The following is a 23,112-nucleotide window of genomic DNA, read 5'->3' as shown; positions in this document are numbered from 1 at the left end:
AATTGGGAAAGTATGAAAGAAATATAAAGGAAGGCTGCCCTCTACAGTTTACGTAAATCACTACCACACACACAGGGCTCAAGCTGTCCTGAATCAGGATTCATTTGTTAAACATTATGGAGACATTTGTGCATTTAGGTAATTTCTTTTATACTGTCCTTTTAAACTCTAACTTAAATATATATATAAATTATTTACTATTTTAAGGGGTTCAACATCACAGAATTCATAAAATCCAGTGTTTTTGCTTGTTTGGGCTCCTGAACAAAACCATCACAAACTATGTAACTTCCATGATGATGTAATTAAGGAGCTGGTTTTAGTTAAAGAGCAGTTACCATTCATCAAATTGTCTAATTGTCTGCAGGCAAGTTTGAAATCTTTTTAAAACTCTTCCTGTTTTAATTCTCAAAACTTGTTTATATTTTCAATTTACTATATTGCTTTTCTATAGCCTATACTTCTACATACTACTGTATACTTAATTTTCCTCTTCGGTTTAATTTTGTTTCTCGTTATTTGTACCTGTTTGTAGGCTATATTGTTTTGCGCATTAATAATAATAAAAAACATAAATAAATAAAAGGGCGTTTCAAAAGACTTACATTAAGGGAAGTGAAACTGACAATAGAAAAACCAACAACAAAATAAAATTGATGACCAACCAACAAACCAACCACCAAGTCAGAAGTCAAAATACCCGAAAGCGCCAAATTACATCTTTAAAATTTTCAAGAATTTCACGGGGCTATATAAAAACTTTTATGTATTAATCGCTTGTTGCCGATGTGTGTACTGCTTGTAACGAAACTTAAAAAATGAGAACTTTCCCGACGCCCTGAGAACTCGGCTCGGGTCGTTTTTGCCGGGAAAATCAAAAGGATGTTTTTTTTACGCGCGCTCTCGGGAGCCTCTCTCCAGTTCAATGACACATCAAATTAATGATTATTCAGACGAAAGAGCCATTCTTTACTGTAAATTATGTAATGTCAATTTGTCAAGCAAATAAAAGGGATTAAGTACTTAATACAAACGTAGTCTCACATACCCAGATAGTCTAAGCCAATAAGCCTACTTTACTATCAAATTATCTGCAGTGTAATTTTAATTACCTCGTCTGTCGACTTGATGCCGGTGAATTGCAGAGCTGGTGCAAACATATCCACATCGTTATGATCAGCTTTCTTAACCGCCGTTTCTCACAGATGCCATTTTTATTGCGTGATTATTTTGTTATTGAGAGGAAAGGGCGCGAGCAGTGCACACGTTTGCCAGCGTGGATGGCGTCAGGAAGTTGGTAGGCTATGCTACAGCTGCAAAGGTATTTCCTACTTCTTTTAACTTCTAACTAAGCGAAGGACGAAAAAAGAACGATGTAAATAATAATATATCGAGAACTTGAATCTCGTTCAACCTCTTGTTCTTGAGTGCGAACGCGAGCAATAAGTTGCTGGCTGCAGTTCACATAACGGCCACTAGTGTCGCTAATAACAAGGGATTCTGAATTATTTAATATTTTATCACGTTTCATCATATTTGCTTAAATAAATGTGTTTTGTACATGAGAGCAGCAGAGCACAATCCATATGTTTACAATTGTGAGTTTAATATTTTTATCAGCATGTCTCTCTGAACACTGCTTTAGTGTTCATGTATGAGAACAGTACTGCTAACATAACTTCAGTGCACAAATATTTATTTGTTTATAAATCGTTAAAAATCTTCTTGGATGAACTTGAAAAGTGACCGCATCCTGATGTTTGTATTTACATTATACAACCGAAACGTATGCGTTTGCGTTTCAGAAATGCAGGTTATTTCCTCCAGGTCTCTGTTGGGAGGTAGGCCTAATAACCTTGCTCTGTCTCAGATTATAGCTAAGCTGGATGTGAGTTAATGCTGGGACTCAGATACCCGTCCCCATCCTCAGGACATTCTTCAAGGGTAGAGGGAGGAGGGTGACGGAAACGTGTGTTCTGATTATGGATAGAACATAAGTCTGTCAAGGAAGTACCTAAAAACATGCTTGCCTTTAAAGTCACCATGAAATCAAACCCGACAGTTCTTGTTTCTTAATGGAACATTGCAGTATTTATTATAAATTATTTATCCGTGCAGCCACTTCATTCTTTTTTTTAATTCATGTGCTCGCATAATCTTTAATCAAAATAACTTTTGCAGTAACATCTCTTCTCTGATGACATGTTTGCTGGCACGAGGGCGGGGCAACCTGTCACATGACATAAAAACAATAGCGAATCACAACAATCCAATCAATTGACCCTTCGCAGGGAGCTTGATTGACAGGTGATTTGACCAATCATACTTCGCCATCGGCCATTTTGTCCGACAAAGCAGTCAGGAGAGTTAGTAGATTAACATGGGAGGATTTGAACATGAAAAACGGAGTGTACTGACGCCTTTCCGCGTTTAAAACAACATTCCTTCTTATGTTCATTCATGTTTATTTGATGCTATAAATGAACTAGAAGGAAGAGATGATCGGTTCACGAGCAGCTTAAACTGATGCTTCACAGCGATCTGACAGACACATTAAAGAGCCACAAAACGGTATTGTTTAATTTTATTTTAAAAATGACCAAATTTGAAAGGTGAGACTTTGTTTAATATGTTTAATTACAAAAGTAACCGAAAAGTAACCTGGTCTGTCAGTGCGTTTTCTCTGCTCCACGGGCGTGAGAGCGGCGTAGCTTGTCGGACATAGCGATAGTAACTAAGGGGGGCGGGACTTTGCGAAGAGTCAATTCCAGATGGATAAAATCAAGTTCTGCCCTACATTTTTTTCTTGTTCGAGAAGCCGTTTCACTCGTCACAATAAGGAAAGAAAAGACTATGTTTCTACTAGCAGTCTCATTGGTTCATACTCTCAAACTAATCCTGTGTCTTTTAATTGACATCCTCCAAACACCTGGCATTAAAACGTTGCACAACACTTCCCTCATTGGCCCAATTGAATGAAATTAAAGTTGTAAGTTTACGAGGGCACAAATCATCACCCCACTGTTAGGTCATTGTTTGGGCAGATGAATGGCTCCATGTAGTTTGGAATTTATCCCTGTGTATATTGGGAGTGAAGAGTCTAATCTCATAAGAGGCTCAAGCCGCTTGAGGCCGCATGGAGAAGAGGAAGAGAGCGAACAGAAGCATTGTAGTTTTACACTCTGACTGTGTCTGCCGTGTCACACCACTCTCGGGAGTCGGGAGAGGAGGGATTTTTCTGTCGGACATGTCACTCGAGGTCGGACGTCCCAATGCATTGAGAATGCAGCGGGTTGAGGAGAATCCTGGAGCTGCTTTCATGGATTTACCAAGATGTTTAGGTTCACGCGCTTGAGTTGTATCTGAGGTTTGTACATGCAAAATGCATTCGAGCAGTTGTCACTCATCTTACATATTCATTTGTTCATTTATATAACATTATAATTCAATTAAAAAATAGATCAAAATTCTTCTGAAAGAAAGTGTCTTGGTTGTGCTCAGCGGTTTTTTAGTACCACTGAAATGCTTTTAAAAAATATATTTTCTGTTTAAATTTAAATGTGAATTAAAGTTTTAGTAATTTTGTTGAGTGTTTCCATTTTTAATATGTATAAATTGTTTATTAATTTTTATTTAGATTTCAATGTTTTGTTATTTATATCAAGTTAAATAAAATGAAAATGAGGAATGCTGCCTTGGCAACTAGTTTAATCAAATAATTTTGTATATTTTTTTTTTTATTTCAAGTCACAGAAGTTTATTTATAACTATAAATCGTAGTGCAGACGGGCATTTCAAATATATCCGCTAAACATTATGTAGTTTGTCTTAATATTTCTATCTATTTTTGTCTTAAGTGTCTTGATTGCATACCAGATGACATACTATTATAGATCTTATTAATATTTTGAATCAGTTTTTATTTGCATATTTGCAGTTTTCAGTTTAATTTGACTTTTTTGTTGATTTTTGGAAGGTTTTGTAGTTCATTTTAATTTCAGTTTTACATTAAATAAAGCTAAATATAAGCGAGGAATCCTGTCTTGGCTGAATAATAATAATACAAAAAATTCAGTTACGGTTTATTTTATTTCAAGTAACAAAGTTTTAGTAAACTATAATAAACCCTATGCAGACATGAATTTCTAATATTTGCTGAATATCAATATCAAATATTAATATTTGTATCTATTTTGTCTCTCCAGTGCAGAGATGCCGTGGTTGGTTATTGAGACTAGCTGCAGCCTGATTGGCTGGTTCTTTCTGTACGTGTTGCTGTGTCACTTGAACAGCGATGGAGATTATGAGTGGAACTGCAGGCTGGTCACTTTGCTCCATGGCATCCTGAGCGTCTGTGTGACTGCCTACATTGGCTTCATTGCTGGGCCATGGCCTTTCACACACCCAGGCAAGTTGTCCTGTCTTCTTTTGGACCCTTTTTTACTTCAGTATTGTGTCGTATTTACGAATGAAATAAAATATAGAATGAGAAAAAAAAAAGAGGGCTTGATTGCAGCAGACTGATGATTGGAGGATAAGAATACTCTGTCAAACTGACATCATCATGAGAGGAATGTCCTTCCTGAGGGGAAGCAAATGTTCAGATTTGAACTAAAGATTACGGAGACATTTTCATTTTCTTTAACTTTAACTTGCACAGATTATTTGTTCACCACAAGACATGTGGTAACAATAAATAGGTTTAGTTTTTATTTCTTGCAGATTTGAACCCTAAAGCATGACTCAAAAGTTTCAAGAGTGTTACCAGCAGTTATGTTTAGGGATAAGGGTTAGGTCAGGTTATATTATATTATATTATTTATTTTATTGTATTTTATATTATATTATATTATGTTATATTATATTATATTATAATTGAAATGACCCTACAGCATAACTTATGAAATAATTAAATATTTGTTTTTTTTAAATCTGAATATTTTACCTAATTTCCACAACTTTTCCATGACATATTAAAATGTATTAATTTCGACTACATATTAAGATTTTATTTATTTCGACTACATATTATGATTTTAATAATTTCCACAACTTTTCCATGACATATTAAAATGTATTAATTTCGACTACATATTAAGATTGTATTTATTTCGACTACATATTAAGATTTTAATAATTTCCACAACTTTTCCATAACATATTTAAATATGATTAATTTCCACAACTTTTCCATAACATATTTAAATATGATTAATTTCCACAACTTTTGGATGTATTGAATCTTTTGGAACAGTTTATTGAACCTTTAGACAAAATAATAATAATAATAATATAATAATATATATATATATACTTTTTGAGCATCTTATATTAGAAGTTAAGATAGAATCAATTAAATTAAAATAATTACAAAAAAAATGTTTTGCAGAAAATTAATAATACAAATACAGATCTGAATGTTAAGTGCTATAAAATGGTACAAACTGCAAGTACATACAACATTTTTTTTTTATATAGAAAGTGGGTCCTATGACTGTGGTCCTGAGACTGCAGCTTCCTGTATTGCAGGATATACTCCATCCCCTGAGGAGAGTTAGGGACCGCTATTTCTATGCAGCAACCAGCACCATTGCTGATCCGCACAGATCATTTCTCCACATTGTGTCAATTACAACTGTCTGTCAAGCCTTTAAGAATGAATTCGATATGACTTCTGCCTCTCCTCTTGTTTCCAGGCACTGAAAACACATCTCTCCAGATCCTGGCTCTTGTTCTCAGCTTGGGATACTTCTTCTTCGACATGGCTTGGTGTGTGCATTTCCGCACCGAGGGTCCGGTGATGTTGGCCCACCACACCATGAGCATCTTTGGAATCCTGCTGGCGCTGGGACTCGGCGAGTCGGGCATCGAGACCTGCGCTGTCCTCTTCGGCAGTGAGATCACCAACCCGCTCCTGCAGGCCCGCTGGTTCCTCAAGCGCACGGGCCGCTATGACAGTTTAGCTGGAGATGTGGTGGACCTGCTCTTCATTCTTCTGTTTGCCGCTGTGAGGATCGGGGTCGGGAGCAGAATGCTGTACTGTGAATTAACCTCTCCAAAGCCATTGTTTATAGTGAAGGTTTGTGGGGTGGCTATTTACACTCTCTCCTGGATCTTCATGGTGGACATCGCACGTTTTGCCTGCAGGAAAACTCGCACCAAATACAGGCGATGGAAGGAACGGTACAAGCTGGATGATTCTAATGGACATGCTGTTAAAGTGAAATAGACCATTCTGTGAACAAATGGCATATCTGCTGATATATGTAGGATTGTGTTAAAGGGATAGTTCAGCCAAAAAATGAAAATTCTGTCATCATTTACATTGTTTACCCTCAAGTTGTTCCAAACCTGTATGAATATCTTTCTTCTGCTAAACACAAAGAAAGATATTTGGAAGAATATGGGTAACCAAATAGTTGATGGACCCCATTGACTTCCATGAAAAAAAAAATACTATGGAAATCTTCTTTTGTGAAGAAATTCACACAGGTTTGGAACAACTTGATGATGACAGAATTCAAATTATTGAGTGTACTATCCCTTTAACTTTAACTTAACCTTTTCACTAATTAATTTCCATTCATTTTACTGAATACATTTACATAAAGATTGAAATATTTAAAACATCAAAATGTATATTTCCAATTCCTGACTTTCCCAAATGTTCTTATTTACTTACCACATTTTTTTCCCATTTTTTTTCATGACATATTAGGATTTTATTCATTTCTACCACATATTAAGATTTTATTCATTTCCACAACTTTTCCTTGACCTATTAAGACTTTATTTCCTCAACTTTTGCAAGACATTTTAAAATTGTAATTTTAATTACTTTTTCATGACATGATTAAGATTTTCTTTATTTACACAACTTTTAATGGCATATTGATATTCATTAATTTTCACAACTTTTGCATGACATTTTAGGACGTATTCATGACTTTTCTGTGACATATTAAGATTGTATTGATTTCCATTACTTTTCCTTAACGTATTAATATATTTGATTAATTTCTGTGACATATTAAGATTTTATTCATTTTGATTACTTTTCCCATGACATATTAATATTTTATGCATATTAATGACATTCCGAGGTCTAGAAAACAACTTTAAAAATCCCGCATAAATGTGAATTTTAATGAATGAGTGAACTGTGTTACAAACTCCAAACCAAAGTGCTCAAAAACACAACTATATTAACATGAATGTGCAATCAAACAGAAAAGTACAATGACAATGAGAGTGCACTCATGTTTCACATCTGCTATTGCTATCGAGCCTGCGAACGAGAGAAGCTTTTCTTGTGCAACGTCATTGCCTGTTACTGCAAAAGCTGATACTGTATTTCCTCAGCAGACAGAAAGAGCCGACACTGCTTCAAATGTGTGTTTTCAGACGCGCTCACTCTTCTGTGAAGCCTGTAGAATTAAACACACTCCACACTCTCTTCCCAGATAGTCATTGGGTTTATTCACCACTAACCTCTTGGTCTTGTGGATTTTCAAATGGTTCACACTGCAAGACCATGCACCAACTTCCTTTAGGAATCATATCTGTATATCCTTAAAGCTATGAGTTATGGTCATTGAATTTTTAAAAGAAAAGACTGAAGCATATTTTCTGTGGTCTGTTTGGACTGGTATTTTTCTCTTTTATATTGACACTAAACAAGAGGCAGGAAGATATGTTAGGCCACTGTATCCAAGAATCTTGAAATGTGAAAAATGGCAAACTATTTTGATAATGCAAGAGGCCTGTTTTGAATGTAGATTTTTTAGAGTCCACACTCTGCACAAACAAAATACCATTCTAAGATATGTTTGATCATTGAACGTATTTGTGGATTCAGATGAGAAGTTTAGATACTATTTGAATGGTATTAACCAACTGCTTCTTCTTCTTCTTTTTCTGGCCTGATTAGTAAAAGAAAATGTAAATAGACCAAATATTTTGTTAAAAATATTTTCTGGACCTCAGAAACACTGGAAATATATATTTTCATTGATATCTGTTGAATCTATTCATTGATATTCACAGATATTCATTGTTCAAAACTTTTGAACCGCTAGGTGGCGCAAAAGATTTAAATATGCTCCTTATCACTATTGACCAATAAATCACAGCTCTACTGTATCAGTGTCTTTCATTCCAAATTAATTATTTCTGTTTTATTTTCTCCTTATTTGGTGTTTTATAGATTATAACTTACACATCAGCTCTAGGCTATTTGTTTAACACAACATGACCATGAATAAAATCCAGGTTATATTTTTGTTGTTGTTGTTGTTGAATATTAAAATACAATTATATGATGAATATGAATGTATATGAAAGTTACACACGCTTAATTGATTTCAGCATTAATTTAACAATGGATATGCTTCTTTCGAATGTATCATTACCATAGTTACTTTGTTTGTTCTTTGGCGTTTCTGGCTAATCTGTAAACCAACAAACTTGATTTACTGGTGTAAGTGAGTGAGTAATGTTCTTAATTTGCCACTGACAACAACTAGTAGGCTAGTCTACAACACTTGGGAGGCGATATTGCTGTTTGCGGAAGGATACGCAAAAAGAGGTGAAGCGTCGCAGGCTCGCAGCAGGCGTAGGAATCCGGGATGTGATTTTACTGAAAGTCAGGAATTATCTGGATTTTTTGTGATTTTTTCCTAATCGTTTTTAATCTTCGTACAGCGCGAAATTGACACATGTGACAACACATATGCGTGTGTTTTCTTCATTTGCGTTTGTATAGAGACTGAATTCTTGGTGCACAGATTCTGGTGAAAAAAAAACGGCTAAAAACTACTGAATTTTGGAAAACATGGAGACAAGAAGGGAAGGACCCGACTAAACCAAAGTTTCCAAACAAATTATACCGGGAAAAGAGGGAATCCGTTCGCGAGAGGAAAATATGCGTAGCACATCCGTCAAGTGTGGATTGTATTTTATTGCCGCTTTGAAACGAAGCTTTTTTGAGCAGAATTCCTGAACTGGGAACTAACGTTATACCGCTGCTCCTAGCACAAACATCAAACGATTTGTAAAGTTTTCTTCCGATTTTGTAGTGGGAATTCTGGAAGTTGGACTAGGTAGGAGAGGAATTACGTTGAAAGGTTGATCCGTGTGGCTGTTTTAATCCATCGTTTGAGTGAATTTCCCCAGATTTCCACACATTGGAGTGGACAGGAAGGATACATACATTCTTATGGAGAAAAAGTCCATTCAGCGTGTAAGGGGCCTAAAAAGGATGTATATTTAGTTTACAGACTAACTTTACAGTGGCAATACAGTATACTGCAAACGTACGTTTTTTACAGTAGAGAAAATTCGCTTATGGGATTCGGTTCTGTTTAGGAATGCCGATTTGGAAGTATGTCGTGTTGGAAATGATAGAAAACCGCCGAGACGTACGAAGTAACAATTGGGACTGTAAAATGAGCCAAGAGCTTTTGGACTGACGTGAAATGCGACCGGACAGTCTCTTTCATTCGTAAGGCAACATTTTAACAAAAGATAGTTTCTCTGAGTTTACTTCCAGTCGTGGTTTGGGATCGACAAAGGCGACTGTATCCAGACAGAGGCGAGGGGGAAGCCTGTCGGGCTGCGTGGAGGCATTTTGGCTGGGAAAATGATGAAGCGTCTCAGACAGACAGAAAGAGTTTTCCTCCATTGATCATCTGTGTTTGCTTTTAGCATCGATTCCATTTGCTAACTCTTTGATATCTGTAGAGCTACAGTCAAATGACACAGCATAGTAAAACCAACACAGTCAAACCGTGGAAATATAAAACATAAGCTTGTATCTCTCTTCAATTCAAGAGGAGACATTCCCCGAAAACATCAAGACGGAACTGTCAAAATTCAAAAGTGCCACTCGGCTGTTGTTGTTTTTGTTTATTATTTTTCTTTCGAATACAAAGGTGTTTTACCATGGTAAAATGCCAATTGGATAAGAGCTGAAGAAAATCAAGAAAAAAGCCCAATGAGCGGCACACAGTCCACGCTTGCTGAGAGGTAAATGATGACATAATATTTACATGATTGTGTTTATGATAATAATAGTGACCTGTCTTAGGTTTATGACACTGTTTATACATATCCAAAACACTCTTGTTGATGGTGAGATGAATCTGGCAGCCTTCAACAAAATGTAGGCTACTTGTGGGATGTTTGGATGTTTACCTTAGGAATACCATGATATTCTTATAAATACCATGGAGAAACTTTGGTATTCATATAATTGTCATTAGCTACCATGGTTTATTAGCAAATTACCATGGTGTAACTGTACCATGGGTGTTGTTTTAAAGGGATAGTTCACCCAAAAATAAAAATTGTGTCATTACTTAGCCTATCACCCTTAAGTTATTCCAAACCTGCATGAGTTTCCTCCTCCTGTTGAACACAAAAATATATTTTGAAGAATGTTGGTAACCAGACATTTGACGGCATCCATTGACTTCCATAGTAGAACAAAAAATAAATAAATACTATGGAAGTTAATGGGTGCCGTCAACTGTCAGGTTCCCCAACATTCTTCAAAATATCTTATTTTGTGTTAAACAGAAGAAACTCATAAAGGTTTGGAACAACATGTTTGTGTGTTATTCTTTTTTTTTTTTGGGGGGGGGGGGGGGGGATATTTCTTCTTAATAATATCTTAAAGAGCTCAAATATTTTGGTACTATTCTTCGAAATACCTTTGAGTGCTATATAAATACCATCACATGAATATGCTATTAATCATTTAATATCTCAATACACCTCAACGTACCCTGCCATGGTACTTTTTATGTAAGGTGAGTTAGTCACCTGTTGAAATAGGTGAGTAAAGATCTGAATAAGTATCCTCATACAAAACCCAAACCTAAGTCAATGGTCTGTGTTTGAGGTCTAAATCCGATCTTAAAGAGCATGATGGGTGATATTGTCACAAGTAAAATGATCCAGTTTTTGATTGAAGTTGTTCTCCCGGGTCTTGTATGTGTGAGACGTGCAGTCAAACCTGTTTCTCTTAAAATGGTCAAGTTGATAAGAAAACTGGTGACCTTATGACCTCGCAGCTCAAATTAACTTTATTTTTTTTTACAGATAAACTTGATGTGAATGTTTTTTTCTAAGCAAAAACACTTTAGGACCACTAATTGATTGTGACAGTGTGTGGTTTTTATATTGTTTTGGTAGTGCACTAGTCACTCAGAATGACCCAGAGAACTGTGAGTGATGGAAAGACCTGAATTGAATCTTTGAAAAATTTCTAACCAAGTAATTTCGTTCATATGAGCAGAACTAAATTAAATGTTAGCTACATTTTCAATAGCCAGATTCTTCCAAGACATTTTTTTTCTGCAAACTTCATATTCCAAAAAATGGAGGATAAAAAAGATCACGCAGCCAATGACAAATTATGATAAATAAATTATTAATTTGGGGTCTTTTGGTCTGAGTCACTCATTCTTTTGTCACATGACAGATGCATAGAAACCGAATTGATTAGGCCTAGTTCATCTTTTGACTCTGGTTCGAGTCGTTCCTTGTCACGTGAGAGGAATAAAAATGAACCAATTGTTCATGATCGACCCGCCATCACTCTACCTGCGAGCCCACAGCTTGTGACAGGAAGCACTTTAGATATGCTGTCATCTCACTGTGTTCTGCTAATGCTGCTCTTAAGACTCAGTGTGTTTCTTATTGTGGTTTTACACCTTTTGAGTTGTTACCTGTGGTGCTCGAGTCGCACACATTTCAGAGAACAAAGCTCAGAAGATGCTGAGTGCAAATGTGTTGTCATCTTATCGGTGTGCAGAGTTGTGCCTTGGTGCATGTTGTGTGACATCTGTGTTTTTGACACTTATGCTTTTTTAAAAATGATATCCATCTTGCAAATTGCATGAGTACAGATGTAGTGCACAGCAGGGTCTAGCTGCTTTTGTAAGGTGATGTGTTATGATAGTCATCAAGAAAAACAGGTAGTTTCCTCAAAGGCAAGAACAGTGCTCTCAGTTAACATTACCATCTACTATTAGGATTTCACAGATCGACATTTGCATTATTCTGTATTAGAGACGTATTTATTTTGAAAAGGAAAGTTCAGATAAGCGTGTACATGTGTTGCATGTGTTAAGAAAAAAAAGCAATGAACATTTATACAAAAGCTCAACTGAACCTGCTTGAAGTGTGAGAACAAACCTCATTGGTTCTTGCGGAAGCTCAAACGTGCTGCGTAACACTAGAACAAATCTCATTGGTTCTTACACGTCAAGTGAACCGTTTACCAGAACTGATGTGTGAGTTGATGAATGTTAATATGTGAATAAAAGCAAAATTCATATAAAGCCATCGAGTCTCTTCAGAAAACAAATGGACTAAACCACTCAAATTCATATGGATTAGTTTTACATATTAGATTAGTGTTTTTTTATTTGATTTCCGGAGATGAAAGAAAGTCTTACGGGTTTGGAACGACATGAGGGTGAGTAATTAATGACAGCATTTTCATTTTTTAGGTGAACTATCTCTTTAAGCAACATTTGTTTCCTGATAATTGAACTTGCTACACAAGTTCAGATTCACAGATTGAGTCTTTTAAAATGGGGGTGTGGTTTCAATTCCATTATCGAATTATTGAATGATAAATGTTTTTGTTATTTCCTTATAGTGCAGTCCTAAAATATTTATTTTTTAAAATTAAAATAATTGAAGTAAAATTACATAAATTGATTTTGATCTGTTTTATTATAAAAGCTCGCATAGCATAGCACCTTATTGGAATCAAAATTATGAATTGATAAGAATATGATTCAATAAGAATTGGAATCGATAAGCAGAATCGGGATCATTAAAAATTGAAACGATACCCAACCCTAATCTAGGATCCCTAAATGTTTTTCTACAAAATTCCATTATGTTTTTTTGTTTTTGTTTGTGATGATCTGTTTTCAACATAAGAAATGTTACACAAAATCAGCATATTACAATGATTTCTGAAGGATCATGTGACACTAATGACTGGAGTAATGGATGCTGAAAAATTCAGCTTTACATCACAGGAATATAAATACATTTAAAATACACTAATAGAAAATATATTTCATACTATTACTGTTTTAACTGTATTGTAAATACACATAAATTGTGGTGTATGTGTGTATATTACGTTGTATAAATACGTTGACCAAATGGACAGACAGTGACTTGGATGTTGTCTCAATGGCTTTTATTTGCTGCATTTGTAGACTGTTTTTCCTCGCTGGGCGGCTGGAGTTTTGGCAGTGAGTTCAGAGGGCATGTTGGCATTTTTAGAGGAGAATTATTCTTCCGGCTGTATTCTAGTTTCTCCAGGCTCTTCTCTGAAGACGTCTCAGCAAAGCAAAGCTCCGCTCACCTCTCACTACTTGTCTGAATAACTGTCTGGCTGTAGCGAGTGAGTCAGAAGCCTTCTTCTTCTGGAAAGCTTTTGTATGTCAGCACACACCACTTTAATCTCAAGGCTTAACAAAAGCTTTTTGTCTTTTTAAAAATAGGGCAGATGTGAGAAAGCAACTCAAGTTATGTATTTGTTGGGTTTCATAGTAACACAGCAGCTGTGACCGAAACATAAGGCCACTGCCTTGATGACTTCACAGGTGGTGTTTTTGTGCGAAAACACCTAATAAGGAAACTATGTTCAGAAACTGTAACTGCATGTCTAATGATCTAGAACAAATTAATGTTAAGAATTAGTCATATCCAAGCAAATGTTTATGGACTACAATACTAGAAATCACTCACTAGAAATCGTTTAAAAAAAGAAAACTTTTCAACTTACCTCTTTAAACAATATTTTTTATTATTATTATAAAAAAAGAAAAAAAAAGCATTTTCCTTGTGCCTTGGTATGGTCTTACTTTTGTTTACCGGCTATGAAGAGAGAATTTGTCAGGTTTTGGACAGCCAATTATGTGTGACATTAGGCTAGCATAACTAGACGCTTCGTACAGTACGCTTGTTTGATGGGGACATTTTTTTACAACTTGTGAAATTCACATGTTTACAGTATTCTGTACTGTCTGTGACATCAACTAAATAATATACGAAACATTGCAATGCAAACATAATGAGCTTGAGTGCTCATAACCTCCCAGATAGTTATAGCTGAAATTATATATCTAACTAACATCAACTAAATATGGTAGAAACCCAAAAATGTTTGTGTTCTTATCTGACTTCATGTGGCAAGAATCATGGCATTGAATGTTTGCTGAAGGCTGTATCGTGCAGCTTGCTCTTTGTCACAGCATTTCGCTGATCTGTGGTCTTTTTTTTTTTACCTCCGAGGCCCTCTCGGGAAGTGGTGACATCACTAATAAACAATGTCTGTCAACTGGGCCAGGCCACAAGCTCTTCCTGACAGAGCTGCCAGACACCAGCAGTGCATCATGGGAAGAAATTGAGTTGCTTTGTTACTTTATTTGTCACATGGCCATTCTGTATGAATTCATATAAGAGAACCATATAGGCAGTGGCAGTTTTAAATGGCTTATAGGCTAGTGGAGTGTTGTTTTTATGCACAGTATGTGTGTGTACATATAAATTGTTTAAAGAAAATGCAAAACAAGTTAAAGCTGTATATGTAAAAATAATTTAGTTACGATCTGAATCTATATCTATAAACAATTTTGTATTTTAATAAAAAGACAACGAGTCTCATCACTAATAATTGCGTAGATTATTTCGTATTTGTACGCACAGGAGAACTTCTCACGAAAAATGTATTTAAGGTTACATTATTTTATTATATAAGGTAGGTTATGGATTATATAATACAATTAATGCAACAAACTTCAATGTAATTACAGTCGTTTTAGGATGAAATATGACTTCTTAACACTATTATAAGGCCACTATTGTAAGTGCTTTTTGTTGCGTGGTTTCAGTTGTTCCTATATTTTTTCGTAAATTTAGAATAACATTTTTAGTGAATCGTGATTTGTTCTTAAAATCGTTCTTACAGCATACTCATGCTTAGTGAATGAGACCCATTGATACTATTTTTTTGCTATATAATTTCTTTAAAATATTGGCATTACTTTTACCATAAATAAGGCCAAGAGGGAGATTTAGCTTTTAAATGCCTTAGAATGTTGATGCTGTTTAATATGCTCCTTGTGGCAAGATATTGGATTCATTCATTTATGATTAACTTCTGGTCTGAACCGGCCAATAAAACTGCTACATGAATCAAGTTAGAAGTGTCAACCTGCAAGTACTGTAAACACCGCAGCCCACTGCATTTCATTATTAAAAAACAACAGTAAATCATAGGCCACCTCCACACAGCCATTAAATGACATCTTTAGTTATACAGAGAATAGCACAAATATTTGTTGTTTAGCAGAAAATGTATTCATCCAGACAGGTGCTTTAGACATCTCTTTAAAAATCCTTCAATGGAGAACAAGTTTTACAGCAGAACAAGTTAAAATTCCTGACTCTATATCTTTTATAGTGGTGTGGACGTAGTAAATTGCAACTTCAATAAGTGCAATAAATCACAGATTTTTCTTAAGCTGACAATAAGGTCATTTACTTAACAGCTTAAAGGGATAGGATAGTTTGACAAAAGATGAAAATGCTGTCATTAATACATTTTTGGGTGAACTAACTAATCAGGAAAAGAGGTTTTTAGCTAAACCCAATTAACAATACTTTTGCTTGATAACCCCAGTTTTTTTCACAAATTAACAACATTATTTGCATGTAAATTAACTTTAATTGTTTGCAATGCATAGCCTACATTTGCACACTAAACTCAAATGTTTTTATTCAAATTTAATTAAAATATTTGTAATAGATTCTAAAATTTGAGAATAGATTCAATAGTAATATTTGTAAAAAATAATATTTTCACATGACATTCTTGTACAAGACCTACAGGATTATGATCCACACAAACCTGAATTTGACCCAGTATTTTAGCTTTTGACTGTCTGTTCTGATCTTTATCAGATGATAAGTCGAAGTTGTCACCAATACAACATTTTGGAAAAATAAATCAGACCCTCAGCACATGACATAGGATTGTGGGAAAGATACCATCAGGAACATCCTGCTATGATGACAGGTGCTTGCTCCATATAAAGTCACATTGACATTAATCTTGCAAGTCTGCTGGTACCTAGTGTCTGACAGATCAGTTGTAGACTCCGTTTTAGAACAGGTTTTAGACCTGTTCATCTGACATCTTCCAACCAACCAGATCGATTTGACAGATTACAGGGAGTGTATTGTGATCTGAAACTGGTTCATCCTAAGGAGGGCTCAATTCTTTTCTAGTTTTATGGATTTAAAATTACAGTGAATGGAGAAGATGTATGGAGCAGGGCGAACTGCTCAGATTTTCCCAGCTATGCTGGTTTTGTTGGTGGAAGGCAGGCTTTGCTCTGTTTGGTCAGCTGATGGTCAGCAGCCCTTGTCAGCATTTTATGTGGCGCTCTCATTGGCTGTGCAAAAAAATGCGTGCGAGCGTGTTTGTGTTTGTCTGTGAGAGATTGAGAAAATCTTGAAAAACAGATGTGCTGAATATTGCCATAATTTTTAAATGCCATGATATCATCTTTTTATTTTTTCTTGTTCAGGCACAGACATGAGTTATAGAGCTCTTGCTTGCTGTTTTTGATCTTATCTATTCTTCCACATTTATTCAAGCTTTTATTTGCAATGATCTAAGGTTACAGCCATTTATGCAATAGCCAATCAGATACCTTAATGTAATTTTTATTAATGGGACCCAACTTTGGCTGTGTTGTTCAGTATGGAAAAGTAGTATACATTGCTCACTGCTTACCAGTTAAGTGCAAACTCTGCCAATTTCATTGAACAGAACACAAATACAAATTAAATAAACAGCGCTTTAGGTTTTTCATGAAGATGTTAACAGTGGTATTCAGCTAAGTAAAAGCCTACAACAGAAATTGAATAAAGTAATCAAATGGAAATGCAAATAGTGAAACAGTGAGCATTATGCAATGAACAGTAGTATGCTACCAGTTTTCATCTTGGAAACAAAGTGTTATTTGTCTTTGACTAATTATTTGATAATTTCATAACAAAAAAAATATTAAAGTTTATGATTGGTTAATCTGAGTGCATTGAATTCTGAGATACAAAATTGTGTTGCTGAAAACACAGGATTATGTATGGCACCACTGTGCACAATATACTGCAGAAATATTAATAGTATGGTATTCTGAATATAGCTGTTACATCAGTGTATTGGAGGAGATAGCAATACCTGTAAGTAATGAGTACACCAGTTGAGACTGTGTATGACCACATGAATAAATATAAACCTACATTCTTGAATATTTCACCTACAGTAAATGACATGAGAAAGGATGAGTAATATATGAGCAGTTCCACATGGTAATTTTGGCCAATTTAATTAAATACCCCTTCTTAGTGTGTCTGACATGTCTCAGCTTGCTGAGTAGATAGAAACCTGTACTAATCGTAGCCGACACCCCAGCGAGCCAGACACTGTGACAAGAGTTCACTCACGAATGCTTTTTATTTTTCATTTTTGAATTAAGAAAAAAAGCTTTTGAAAGTAAAAAGTATGATTGAGTAAACATCACTGTTGGAAAGAACTAGTTGGAAATATAAATTAGAGCAACAGAGAGATCTCACTCTCACTCTGGTCATAGTGAATCATGGTACAGAAGTAGAAGAGGAGGGGCGGAGCTTGAATACTTCAGGAAGTGACACATTGTCATGGCTTTAAAAGTTGTGTGATTTATACTAGGCTGCTATATTAAACTATATTAGACTATATTAAATCCTGGGATTTCTGATAAATGCCACAGCTCTTGAGTATTTATGTGTGATCAGTCCTTCTCTCTGTTCTTGCAAAGCAGTACTGTGATTTAAAGCCTGGTCACACCAAGGATGAAAACTATAACGATAAAGATATAGTTTTAAAAACACCACAACTGAAACAATAATGGCACAAGGAATGACATCGTTGGAATCACTTTCAAAACTTATTTTTTTCCATAACATTGACACGGCGCACAAAGATTTCACAACATTCCTTTACAGTTTTTTTTATTAGAATTTTATGTAGCCTATATGACAGATTTGTGCTGCAATTGTTACATTCAACTTAGGCTATTTTCCTTTTTGGAGTGATTCCAATCATAGCCTATTTCAAACGATTAAAAACCACTATGGTGAACAGCACGCATCTGAAGTGTCTCAGCTTAAGGAAATAGTCCATTACCTATCGGCTTTAATATATCAGACTAAGTTTCTTATCGGATCGATAACAATAACATTAAAAAGTACCATGTATCGGCCGATATCAATATGGTGACCGATATATTGTGCATCCCTAATCTTAGTGTAATTAACATGAGTTTAATAACTAAAGAAGTAGGCCTGTCTAAATAGAAAGGACTGTAGGATGTTGAGCTCTTAAATGGCTTTGCTGCCTACAGTTCCCACAGGAAGTGTGGCTGGGGAGAGAGAGTGAACGAGAGAGACAGGGACGGGGTTATAGACCCGTTTTGAAAAAGTAGGAAGTGGCTGTGGGAGCCAGTCTGCTTTTGGAGGCTGGAGATATTGGGGCCAGAACAGCACACAGAGTCCTCGTGCTACACACACGTGACAGGCCCTTTGACTCTCCCAGCTGCGTCACCTTGGAAACTGCAAGTAATGTTGCTGCAGCTTTCCCATTCTCCTTTGCCAGACGAGCTGTTAGGAAAGAAATTGACCTCCTCAGATCCAACCTTTTGCCATGCTGACTGGCATCTATACAGCTCGACAACCTGCGTACATACTACAGTCCTCGGGGGGTGAGGTGATGATTGAAGTTTACTGCTGATCTGTGATCAGCTAGGTCTTTGTGCTAGTGAGGGTTGGGAAGGAAAAAGATCACTGCAAAAACTTCTTTTTTTTTAGCATTCACTCAAGCATCTGATATTTGTTCTCTTTGCTAATTAATTTTTTATGATAAATCTTTGCATCATCTTTGCCTGTCATGCTTCAAATGTGCAATTGTAGTTTTCCCTCAGCATGCCAGACGTGTGAAAGATTAGTTACATCAGTCTTGTCAAAGCATAGAAAACAGTGTGTGTCACTGTGTCTTTTATAACAGATTGTGCATGTGCAAAAATATGACAGAAAATTGAGCTTACGAGAAATGAGATTTAAATTGCCACTTTTTTCCGTTAGAAGCATCAGCCTCAGAGCCAGAGGATTTACGGATTGGCAAAGGTCATCCATGTTGCATGAGACCAAAGTGCAGACCAAAGCCAAGACTTTAGAGCCTCAAAATGCCACTATGAAGCCAAAATGAGTCATTACACTGACTGACTGCATTCTGCATTATTTCTTGTTACCTAAGAGTTGAAGACCTCTGGTGAACACATGGTCCTAAAATGGTCCTTTCTTAATGCAAAATATAGCCTAGTTTCTTATTTTTTTACTTTTGTTTTGAGGTAAAATGAGTTTTAAGCGGTCTGTTACATCAGACAATATAGAGGGGCAGTTGGTCTGTTTTCCACTTCAAGTGAACCAGCTCCTTGGTTTTTGCAAGTTGTTAACTACTAATCTGTACTCTCACTCCTGCCTTACTCCCTTACTACGTATATCCCACAATTGCAGAGTTATTAAAGAAGCTGTAGCCCTAGATAGAATTGTCAAGCCAAACAGGGGTCGGCCAGATATGCTTGACTGTACTTCTCTAATGTCATAATGTTAGTGACGTTAGCTGTTGTTAACAGTGGGATGCTTTGGTGTCTGGACCCAATATGTTGTTTTCCAGAGTACAAGGACTCTTCCCAGGAAGGGACTAATGGTAACAGGTGCCTCTCAGTTTCCACTAAACCTGGTCTGCTGTGACGTTCAGCTTGAACTGAGTTGTCAGGGTTGCCGGTGCCAGTTGAGGTGTGAAAGTGTGACAGGTGCAGGGTTGTGAGTGAGTCTGCCTGTTTCTTACTAGCTGAAGGCTCAGAGGGAATGGAGGCAAAAGGTATTTAGAGCTGTGAGGTCTCGGGTAGCCAGTGGCCATGGGTGTTTGGATGGTGAACCACAGAGGACCTTGAATACATCCTGTTAAATAACTGGTTCTGCTTGTTGGCCATCTCCATATTCTCCTGTGTTACTCCCACCAAAACTATTCTCCACCTTATTGTCCTGCATCTGCACTCTACCTTTCTCCCTGCTCCTCCTCAACTTCGGTTTAAATTTTCTTATGCATTCATCGCCTCCCTATCCCCCTTCATTTGTATGACCAGGGTATGTTGTGTGGGAAGCAGCATACTTCACCGGTGGAGAAGGTGTTGTCAACACAGATGTTAATGTCACTGTTAGTAACACTGTCCACCATGCCATCAAACAGGCAGTTTACTAGAAGGTTGCTGGTTCAATCCCCACTAAAATGATCCCCACTGTGCCCTTGAGTGAGCTCCATTCAGGTTGCTCCAGACAAGTTGTCACTGTAAGTTCATATTGCTGTTCCATACAGACATTACATGATAGACAGACAGAAAAACTGGTTTCACAGACAGAAAAATGTTGTGCTTTTGTGTGTTTTGGAGATGTTGACGTACATATAATTTTAGGTGCACCTGATCATGTTGACAGTAGTTGTTGCATCCTAAAACCATTGTGCGTTGTACATCTTGCAGGTAATTACCTGGGAAATGTGAAGCATTTTAATGGACTTTGTTCAACGGTAGATTACATATTTCATTTGATGTGAATGAAACACGACATGGATTTAGAGTCGGGTTAAGTGTTGCATTGTTGTGTACCTTAGTGTTGGTGGTTCAGTAGTCTCTGCCTCAGACGTCACGCCCACGGACCGTTGGCTGAACACTTCAGGAGTTTCAAAGTCACGATCTGATTGGTTGAATTCTACAGGATGTCAGTGAGATGTTGTCTTGCGTGCAGTTTTTGGAATAACGGCGTTTAAAAGAACTGCGTTAGGTAACGACGTTATTTTTTCAGTAACGGGGTAATCTAACTAATTACTTTTCCCGTCGTTACAACGCTGTTAACGTTACTGGATGTTAAATGCGGTGCGTTATATGCATTGATTGAATAAACTGTGTAATCTGATTCCGAACGCACCCCTGGCTCACAGCTAGTGAGGAGGTGGGTTAATAACGATGTAAGCGATTTTGATTGGCTAAGGCAGAGTCATGTTTCATGGTAGCCAATCAGAGCCAGTGTTTTTACACACATGCCAGCACACGCGCCAGGCGCCACACACACACAACCGCTAAACAGATTTGACGGAGCAGCAGAGATGGCGAGTCAGGAGCAATCCGATGAAAAGTTGGTGGAGATATAAGCACTACTTCAAATTCATTGAGGTCAAAGGCAAGAACGTGCATGTAATGTGTACATAATGTCCAGGAGCGAAGACTTTGTCGACATCCGTTGTAAGCCACTCTAATTTAATGAAGCATCTCACATTGACACGCGCATCTACAAAGCTAGTGGCAAAAAACACCGATACCTCCACCACAGATGCTAGTTCGCCAGGTTGTTTTCTTGACCAGTTGTCTATGAGTTATGCACTTTATATGGTGTAACCGTTTACTTTTCTTACAAAGATAATACTTGAAGTGCAGGATAAACCTCTTGGCTCTTGCTGTCTGTCGACGTGCAATAAATATTGAAAGTTATGTACAAACGCCCGTCTGTTCTACTCATTTCAACCGACTTGTGAAAACTGCTCACAAAAATCCAAATTCTTTGAATTATAGCAATTTTTTTTTAAACAATAACGCAGATAGTTACTTTCCCTGGTAACGAGTTACTTTTATTATAGAGTAATTCAGTTACTAACTCAGTTACTTTTTGGAACAAGTAGTGAGTAACTATAACTAATTACTTTTTTAAAGTAACGTTCCCAACACTGCTTGCGTTCCACAGTCTGGAAACAAATGCCGTGACGCCAATCTCCCTCATGGAAGAAGAACGCAGTCGTGTTTACAACTGTGACAATGAGCGCTTACCAGGATCAACTAAGCTATGGATTTTCAAAAGTAGGCTATATGAAATTTGTGGCTCCGTTCTTGAATTAATAATTCATAGATACACACGCCTGTCTGGTATTGCAGGGACATCGGCGTTACATTTTCACGCCCCTAAACATTACGTGGAACAAACCAAACTGTGATTGGTTATGTTACATGTCAGTCAGACGTCCTCTTGGGCGGTCCTTGACCAATGAAAGCTGCGATAGAGTCCAGACCTTCTGCCGTCAGTCTTAAAGGGATACTTCACCTCTGGAAAGATGAATGTGTATTTAAAATGGGTAATTTATGTAGTAGAAAATGAAATTATTTTTGAATTTGGAGCCTTCTAGACTGAGAAAAGACATAAAATTGATTTGTGGCTCATGTGGATGAAAGACAACAACTCCCAGAATGCACTTGCTTCGCTGCCCTACAATGCAACACTCCCAAGCCACGCCTACCGGTAAGAGCGCAGTTAAACAACAAGGCTAGGCTAGGCTACTAGTGAATCTCCGTGACAAGTCTGCCCGGGATTTCGAGATCACCAAAAATGTCCGGGATTCGGCTTTTGCGTTTTACAGTCGCCGTTCATTATGTTTACTGTGGCGAGCAGGACGAGACTGACGGCCACGGGAGAACGACACGATGCCGGTGGCGAGATTACTGATGAGCGGCACCTGTGAGACGTAAACATGTAAACACTACATTCAGATTCACCAATCCGAATGAATTGAGTTAGATTGAAACAAAAGGTGTGCATGTAAACAATGAATGGCGACTGCTGAAAGAAAAAGCCGAATCCCGGACATTTTGGACGATCTCGACGGCCGGACATGTCCGAGAAAAAGTGGATGGTAACCCCCACTACTCAGCTTTCTCCACAGAATAAGAACCTGTTAGCTTAGCTTCCAAATAAAAGATGGCTGACACTATTTGTACATTCTGTGAGTGAGATACCATCCTCTATGGGCGGGTTGAAAACATGCGGATCTAGCGCCTTCTACTGGCTGTAGTTTTTAGCCTCTGGCCAAAAAAGCCTCCGATGGCGCAAAATTACGATTTTTGCGTCATCAGAGATTTTTTACAGACA

At 36.9% G+C, this 23,112-nt stretch overlaps 2 protein-coding genes across 3 annotated transcripts in view; both read left to right on the top strand.

Annotated features, from left to right (window-relative positions):
- The first annotated feature begins 1,115 nt into the window (after positions 1–1,115).
- tlcd5b (TLC domain containing 5b) lies at positions 1,116–6,691 on the top strand. Its single transcript, XM_079606040.1, has 4 exons — positions 1,116–1,321; positions 3,219–3,367; positions 4,206–4,408; positions 5,697–6,691. The coding sequence occupies exons 3-4, from the start codon at positions 4,213–4,215 to the stop codon at positions 6,227–6,229; spliced, it is 729 nt and encodes a 242-aa protein (XP_079462166.1). The 5' UTR covers positions 1,116–1,321; positions 3,219–3,367; positions 4,206–4,212; the 3' UTR covers positions 6,230–6,691.
- A 1,870-nt stretch (positions 6,692–8,561) lies between these two features.
- Positions 8,562–23,112, top strand: part of arhgef12b (Rho guanine nucleotide exchange factor (GEF) 12b) — a 72,785-nt gene continuing 58,234 nt past the window's right edge. The window contains exon 1 of one of the 2 annotated variants that reach the window (XM_079606019.1): positions 8,562–10,026. In XM_079606019.1, coding sequence (XP_079462145.1) covers positions 9,995–10,026 — 32 coding nt within the window. In that variant the 5' untranslated portion in view covers positions 8,562–9,994. The remainder of the gene's footprint in view (positions 10,027–23,112) is intronic. The other variant, XM_079606020.1, reaches the window with a different exon arrangement.

Source organism: Phoxinus phoxinus, assembly GCF_949152265.1.
Source record: "Phoxinus phoxinus genome assembly, chromosome: 3".
Lineage (NCBI taxonomy): Eukaryota > Metazoa > Chordata > Actinopteri > Cypriniformes > Leuciscidae > Phoxinus > Phoxinus phoxinus.
The sequence above is the reverse complement of the archived record's forward strand: the minus strand, read 5'-3'. Positions and strand labels throughout refer to the sequence as shown.